Genomic DNA, 8,071 nt, shown 5'->3' with positions numbered 1-8,071 from the left:
GCTACGCTCTGAGGTGCCCTGCTACGCTCTGAGGTGCCCTGCTACGCTCTGAGGTGCCCTGCTACGCTCTGAGGTGCCTAGTAATGCCGTACTGTGCCCTGCTAAGCCATGAACTACAAACTACTATTTTTTTAGTCACTGTTCCATTATCTTTTACTGTGACTGTTATTGCCACTCTTTATTTTAACCCCAACCGGTCGTCAGACACCACCTACCAAGAGCCTGGGTCTGTCCCAGGTTTCCTCCTAAAAGGAGTTTTTCCTCACCACTGTCGCACTGTTGCTTACTCTGGAGGAAACTACTAGAACTGTTGGGTCCTTTTACATTATGTGGTCAAGACCTACTCTATCTGTAAAGTGCACCTGCTGTTTGAAGTAGTAACATTTCTGCTGGATTGTTCAACTTTCTCACTCTGTCAGTGAAGATCTGCTCATCTAGTGTCAGTTGATATGGCCCACTTAATTTACAATAAACCAATCTTCAGCAAGGATTTGCACATGTACAAATGAACATATTATCATTTAAATGATGGGTCCAACAGCAATTCTTCACATCAATGGCCCCACTGCACAAAAACCAAACCTAGGTGGACTGCTGGACTGCAAAAGATAGACAGGAATGTAATACCCAGAAGTAATGCGCATGTGATTGATGCACATGTGCTGGTGTTTATCAGACCGGCTAGTGGGGGTGACCCAGGACAAGTGTCGATGTTTCTCTGTTTTGGAAGTGTCACTAGTCAAAATAAGATTTTTGTCCGTCAGTTTTCCGCCGCTGGCGGACTGGTTGGACGGTGTGAACACAGCCGCCCTCTTTCAGTCCTTTAACCAGCTTCTCGAAAAGGTCGGAGTTGCTATGTTAGCCCTGTACAGTCAATGTCATCACACTGTTTCTATATGTAGCTTTGTGTTCTTCTGTGTATTTTATGACATTTGAGCCTGCCCGGCCAAAGACTAATTCCTGTCCCTCGTGGATCCCAATAAAGTTTTTCATATCTTATCCTATGTTCGTGGATATCCAATGTTGCCGTGTTTCTCCTTTCAACCAAAGACGTGGGCTCTTCTTTTAGGCATGCATCTCTACTGGAGCCTTGCAGTAGATTTAATAATTTAATAACCATAGCAATGCACGGAGCTGTGAGCCGTAAACAGGCAAGAGGACGTAAACTGCACAAACTGGAGTAAAAACCCAAAATGAGATGTATATATCCCGAATCAGCTGTAAAAATGTCCAATAAATGGTTCTGCAACCCGAATAATACCAGAGTGTCCCACATGTCTTGATCAGAAAATACTGAATTCGAAAACACTGAAAGTTCATATCCAAAGAGTTTTTGATTTGGCTCCAAAGCATAACATCTATACGTATCAATATCTATACAATATCAATACATATCTGCACGAAAAAACCCACAAACCTTATCAAAATAAACGGATAACTTTAGACCAAGTCGGATGTGTTTGATTGTTGCTGCTACTCCGTCTCTGCTGCCTGCCTCCATGTTATGTGTTGTATGTGCTTTCAAAGTGGCCTCTGGGACTACTCTGCGTTCCCTGGTCTCATTTGTATTGTTTTTACTGCATCACCTGCTTTGAAACGTTTGCCGAAGAGGTAAAGGGAGAGGCGTCTTGACCCTTGGGGCCCAGACTGCAACATATTTCCCACATTTGTCAGCTGTGAGTAGCCCCGGAGGAAATTGCTCATACGTCTGGGAGAGAAGATCTCTGCAGGTTTATTATAACTGTACTGTAACCCTGCTCTGTTCTGTACGGTATACTGTACATCTGGACCCACTCAAAACCTGTTTACTGGAAAGTATTCATCCCTATGTGAAAGAGAGGAAACAGATATGTCACACATGTTCTTTCTCATGAGCTGCAACAAACATCTTACTATCAAATATTTCTGAAAGTTAAGTGTTCACAATTTGGCAAGACCTTTTTTTGATCTTTCTCAGTATTTCCCTTTCTCCTGTGTTTCCCTCTTCGTTACTGCATGCGTTTGTCTTATAGCCTCTGGGTTAATGCGTTAACCGGCTGAGTGCCAACCTGCTTCTCATCAGCTGAAGAGATGAAGCGATTGTTCTTAGGCACATTGCGCTTAAAGAATGACACGTTATCTCCACACGCTCAATTTCAGCGCTGATCTCATTTTTGCATTTGGACAAACACCAACTGTGAAGCAGGAAACCTGAGACATTAGGCTGTAAAACATCGCACCAGATCTTTCTCAGTAATAAAAGTGAACCACCGGCACTTCTGTCTCTTCCATCTCAAAATACTGGGAGGCCTCCTTGATGCCATACTTCCCGATAGGGAACACCTACAGCACACGTGTCAAACTCGAGGTCCGCGGGCTGAATCCAGCTCCTTCCTAATGTTGATCTGGCCCTTATATACATTTAGGTTCACAAGACTTTTTTGCCCGTTTCTTCGACATTTCTTACGCTTTTTCCAAATGTTTTTGCATTTCTTCAACATTTCTGTTGACCAAACTGTATGTGAGTGGACTATATGAGACATGCAATAATACAGTCAAAGATATTTGACTTTTCCCAGGACGTAAAAGCAATCAACTCTATGTCTGGCCCTTCTCATTTTCTAGTGTGGCCCTTGGGGAAGTTGAGTTGGACGTTCCTGACCTACAGTTTCTCCTGATCTCATGGATAAATGAGCAGTCTCAAAACTCGGTTCTTGGATCAAATTGATCATGTCAACAAAGCATAAAACTAAATACTTGTTCTTAATGCACACCATTTATTATTTGGGATTAACTCCATTTGGATACTTAAAGTTGCACTAATTAATGTTTTTGTATCCCTTATGAGGGAGTGATATAGCCTATTTTATATTTATAATTTTATAAATGCTTGTTATTGCTTTGAGAGGATGTTTAACCTGCACTAATGTATTTTGCTGTCTCCTGCTGCTATGGTCTAAAATCATCTGGCCAAAGGTCTACAGTTGAAAATTAGCCGGCTGGCTAACACTGGCACATTTACAGAAATGTGGATTAATGTGTACTTTCCTTTTATAAAATAATGTAAAGTATAAACAACGGATCAAATGACTCTGATCAACCTTGTTTCCAACAACGGTAGAGGAAAAAAACTTATGGTTGAGAATGAAGCGGGACACAAAGTTAGCAACTAGCTAGCAGTGCATTGCCAGACCTTCCTCCACAGCGCTGTGGAGGAAGGTCTGGCAATGCGTGTGGCTAGGCCACACAGCTTTCCTGGATAGGAGAAGAACGTGCTCTGGTTTATTGGCATTTCTTTTAACCAATCACAATCGTCTTGGGAGGTGCTAAGCGCCAGACGGAGCCACGGTGCCGCTACTAAATAGTCTCAGGAAGGACCTTGTTTCGGTGGAACATGTGTACGTTCAGAGTCAGTTTAAGTCCTGCAACAGAAATATCTGATTGGACACATAGTCTAGCTAGAGGTCAACTGTTTGACTTGCTGTAAGGATATCAAACTGTCACTCAAGCTTAGCACAGCACTTGAGCACGAACTGTTGTGGTGTCGAGTTTTACACATTAATTACACAACTGACAGCACGCGGGACTCCCCCAGGGCCGAGGTGAGGGGGGCTGACACCAAATATCTTTGTGTCCAACAAAACAGTGTGAGGTCCGGGTCAATGGCAGGGCATGTTGCTTCACTTAGCCCCCTGGTAGAACCGGCAAATATCATCTTACAATCAAAACTTTTAAGAATTTTGACTTTTTTTTCATTTCAAATGCTTCCTAACTCAGTGTGATAGAGGATGGATAAGGTCATGCTTTACATTGGTTTAACCTTCTTCGTTATCTTTTTGTCCTTTAGGAGAAAACAATGGAGATAAGCTCCTTAAAGCGTCCATATTACGGTATTTTTCAAGATAAGCATTGTATTTTGAGGTTGTACCAGAATAGGTTTCCATGGTTTCATTTTCAGAAAACACCATATTTTTGTTGGTGTTTTCCCTGTGTGTTAAGCTCTCTGTTTTAACTTCAGAGTGAGACATCTCACCTGTACTGTATACTATCTTTGTTGGGAGTTGCCCATGCGCAGTAGCTAGGAAAGATCCTATCAGCTAGATATGAGAATGAGCCATTGGGGAATGAGCTAGCATGCTAGCACTAACATGTGCTACAGTTAGCCACCTCTTCTCGGCTAGTGACGTAGAAAGCCGTGCAGATTTTGAACAGCTGACCCAGAGACTGAGGACAGAGGACATTCAGAGACCGGATCTCACTCAGAACAGCATGGATGTTGTTTTTCCAAGTTTGTATGAGTGTGGAAGCACCAGAGACACAAAATAACACCCCAAATTATTTTTTCATAATATGGGCACTTTAAATAATAATTCCAAAAATAGAGTCCAATAAGCCAAATGAAGCCTTTTATGGGAAACTTGCAGCTCAAAGAGAAGAATAGAGTTCCTACCTCGATGGTCTGCGCCGTGACTCCATGCTCTTTGAAGATTTTGTCGAGCCCTGAAACACACAAAGACAAACTTTAAACTAGAGCTTTATTATAGGCCTATGCATGTAATCTTGATACTTGCAGTAGTGCTTAGAAGAATACAGTAAAAAGACATCCAAATATACTCTTTGTCCAACAAAAGAGCTGGTCTGAAACCACTATATAATCAACCACTTTGCTTTGCAACATTTCCAACAGTTCTTGCTCAGCTTCACGTTACGACATGACGTCCATATAGACCGAATCCCGGTGATGTCACGTTAACACAAAAATCACTTCCGGGTGGAGAAATGGCCGTTGATTTGATATGGGGGAATGTAAAATCAGCAAATGTGTTTATTTCCAGCCGTAACTGTAACGTTTAAACAGTAATGCAGCTAAACAAGAAGATCCGACCTATCTGATGTCACATGTCGCCTGGCCAGTAGTGGTGTGTGATGCTGCTAAACAACCCCGGGAAGGAACTTGTTTTGGTGGAACATGAGTAAGGTCAGACGTAGTTTTAGTCGTGCAACAGAGTCCTCAGATGTGACAGATAGTCTAGCTAGCTGTCTGGATTTACCCTGCAGAGATCTGAGGACCAGGTAACCATAGTCCTCAGAAATCCACCAGAGGTTAGAACGCCACCACAGAGACAGAGGAAGGAGACGGACATCCGGCGGTATTTCCGACGGCACCATAACAATCCCAAAAGGGGAACGCTGTGGATATAGACTATTGCTAGTGGGACTGACTGCTCATTGTGGGTGAAGTCTTTTTCTTTAATCTGTGGCCCAACAGGTAAATTAGCTCTCTAACCTAATGTTAGTGGAAGTATTGCCACATGAAAGGATCAAATATGCATTTTAGATGAAGGAGAGGAGAGTATATCCAGGGGTTCCTCGCCCCCGTTTGCTCAGCGCCATTAAACTGGATGTACGTGATTTCTAGACGCAAATTATTAAAATCAAAACATTGTAATTGGGTCTATAGTCTCATAAATACCATGAAGTCACACATAGTTCCATTAATGCGGATGAACTTGTTGTGATCTGTGATTTTATTGTTCATAAAGTAGGGCAGTCCAAGATAAAAAGATAAATGCTGTCACCATTTTGTTAAAATAGCCCATAACAATTTGCTTTTTGGATTTAAAATAAATGAAAGCAAATAATTTCCAACATTCTTTAATTGAAAACTGAATTAAATTTAAAAGGCACAACTGAAAAAAGTTTTTTACTGACATTATCTTTCAACTAAAACAACAAAAAAATCTGCACGTCTTTGCTGATATGTCGCGGCCTTTTACGATGTGTTTATTGCGCCAGTTGATATTGCGATGAAGACATATTGCGACATATTGTGCAGCCCTATTGTGACCACTGAACACAAAGCGCACCATGTGATGGGTGAAGCAAAGCGGAGAGGCCTTACAGAGGAAGCGTGGTGGAGGAGATCGACTGTCTTTGGCTTCACTATGCCTGGTATGCCTCGGCTCCCCCCTTCAAAGCAGCTCCAGACGGGGGTCAAAGGCCACGTGGACCTGTTCCCTCCCCTGTGGTGTCCGAGTCACATGTACACCGGAGGGGGCCGTTATCCGTCATCCTCCGTTAGATCAGAGCGCCTTCTTCTCTCTTGCTCTCTTTTGTCATTAGTCATTATATCCACATTACGGGTGATTATTTATTTAAACTCTCACTGTGTAAATATTGTGTGAAAGCACCAATAGCCACGTCTGAAATATCGCCGCGATATCAATATTGAGATATTTGTTAAAAACTATAATGATTATTGATTATCTCTATATCGCCCAGCTCTAGCTCGAGGACGTTCTGTCTCTCATCTGAGAGCCTTTTTAACTTCTGACTGAGCAGTAGGAAAAACAAACCCAGCTATGTAAATCTCTGGAGAAGTGGATGATTGTATCATAATCTGTTTGTTGTAACGACCGTGGTTATGGTCGCTTCTTCTCTGCAACTGTTTTCCTCTTGAGTTGAGTCCATGGGAAATAAGAACCAGTAAAAACAGCATCCCAGACCGTTTTTTTCTAGACATCGATAGGTAGAAACGCTTGTGCTATTGAACTGGATGAATTGGTGATTGAAGAAATTATTTATTATTGCAATTACAATTTTTTTCCATTTTCTTTTTTGGTCTTCTCTCTTGCTCTCTTTTGTCTGTAAAATGAATTTTTGGTATCTATATCTGTTTGTTGTATCATTTTTTCTTCATTCAGTTCCTTTATGATCACACATATGTAATGAGATATAGCAAATCATTTACGGTTCAATTTTAAAGTGTGTCTGTTTCCATGAGGGGAATAAAAACAATGAAATTGAAGATTGAAGAGAAAGAGAAGTCTAATAAAAGAAATCAGCGAATACTGTCTAATGTTTGATATTGCATTAATGTTATTCGAAATTTAGGCTTACAAGGAATCAATTGTAGTATTTGGTGGCCCCGGTTCTGGGGGAACAAAGTCAAACCCCTGTAGTTACAAGGACGCTTGTTGACTTTGTCTTGTTTGGACATACGTAAGCATTCCTGCAGTTTGAACAATTCTTGAAGGAAAAAAATCCATCGACTTTTAAAAAGGCAAGATCTCCCAGTATTAGTTATTGGTTAAATTTGTGTTCAAATTCTTGGAAGGATAGAATAAATACTCATACACATACGGGCACAAACGCAGACATAATTTAATCAGATGATACAGTGTTTGCAAATCCACTTCTCTCTCTCTCTCTCTCTCTCTCTCTCTCTCAACAACTTCTATGCCCCAGAATTCCTTTTTCTCCATCTTACATCCAAAGTATTCCCACGAGTCCGTGGCTGGAACTGAGGCGACACAAAGCAAATCCCCCACTTTCTGTCTGTGCTTCGGCCTAAACGTTTCAGTATGTTGCCAGGGGCTATAAAGAGCCGAGTCGCCAGAGGAGGACAGAGATGAATGAGTGAGAAACGGCCTAAAAGAGGGTTCAAAGACAGACGCAGACGTTTGTGTTGCTGGAGCTGTGAGAGTTATTGTGGATGAAAGTCAGGGAAAAGCCTGAAAAACAATATATGGTGTCTGATGACAAGAAAACCATGTCCAAGAAATCCCGTTAGTTGGATGCCGACAAGCATTGCATGATGACACCACTTCAACCAGTATGCACACTCATGTCTTAATTAGAGACTGGCTCAGAATTTTGAGGAGATGGAGTTCATAATGTGCTGCAGAGATGGCAGCTGATTCATAGATTTTGCTTTAAATGAGTCTGAATTGGCGTGCAGAGCATTTTATGAGCCACGATATTTATGTTAAAGTGCAACTGTCTGGGTAAATAAAACTCTCGCAGTGGCGCTACGGTCAGTACTAAGACAATCATTTCCCCTGTGGTCACACTGATGTGCTTTTCAGTAAAGAGCTGAAAGACATCGTGACGATCAAGTGTCCTGATTCTATGAATGGGGTCTACTGTGTGGCCATAAATAGCATTGAATCCATTTTCTAAATCCTAGTTGCAAGAGTTCAAGTAGAAGACACGAGCTCCTGAACATCCCACAATCTGCACGCTAAGACCTGTTACTTTCCTTCAAGAAGTTCTGTTGGGAAGGAGAGCTGGGGAAGTGGGTGGGGGGGGG

The 8,071-nt window shown here is 41.8% G+C and overlaps 1 protein-coding gene across 11 annotated transcripts in view; it reads right to left on the bottom strand.

Annotated features, from left to right (window-relative positions):
• tns1b (tensin 1b) overlaps window positions 1–8,071 on the bottom strand; it is a 202,280-nt gene that overhangs the window by 63,100 nt on the left and 131,109 nt on the right. For all 11 annotated transcript variants that reach the window (XM_034884543.1, XM_034884534.1, XM_034884539.1 and 8 more), the window contains one exon: window positions 4,430–4,479. In XM_034884543.1, coding sequence (XP_034740434.1) covers window positions 4,430–4,479 — 50 coding nt within the window. The remainder of the gene's footprint in view (window positions 1–4,429; window positions 4,480–8,071) is intronic.

Source organism: Etheostoma cragini, chromosome 11, assembly GCF_013103735.1.
Source record: "Etheostoma cragini isolate CJK2018 chromosome 11, CSU_Ecrag_1.0, whole genome shotgun sequence".
NCBI lineage: Eukaryota > Metazoa > Chordata > Actinopteri > Perciformes > Percidae > Etheostoma > Etheostoma cragini.
The sequence above is the reverse complement of the archived record's forward strand: the minus strand, read 5'-3'. Positions and strand labels throughout refer to the sequence as shown.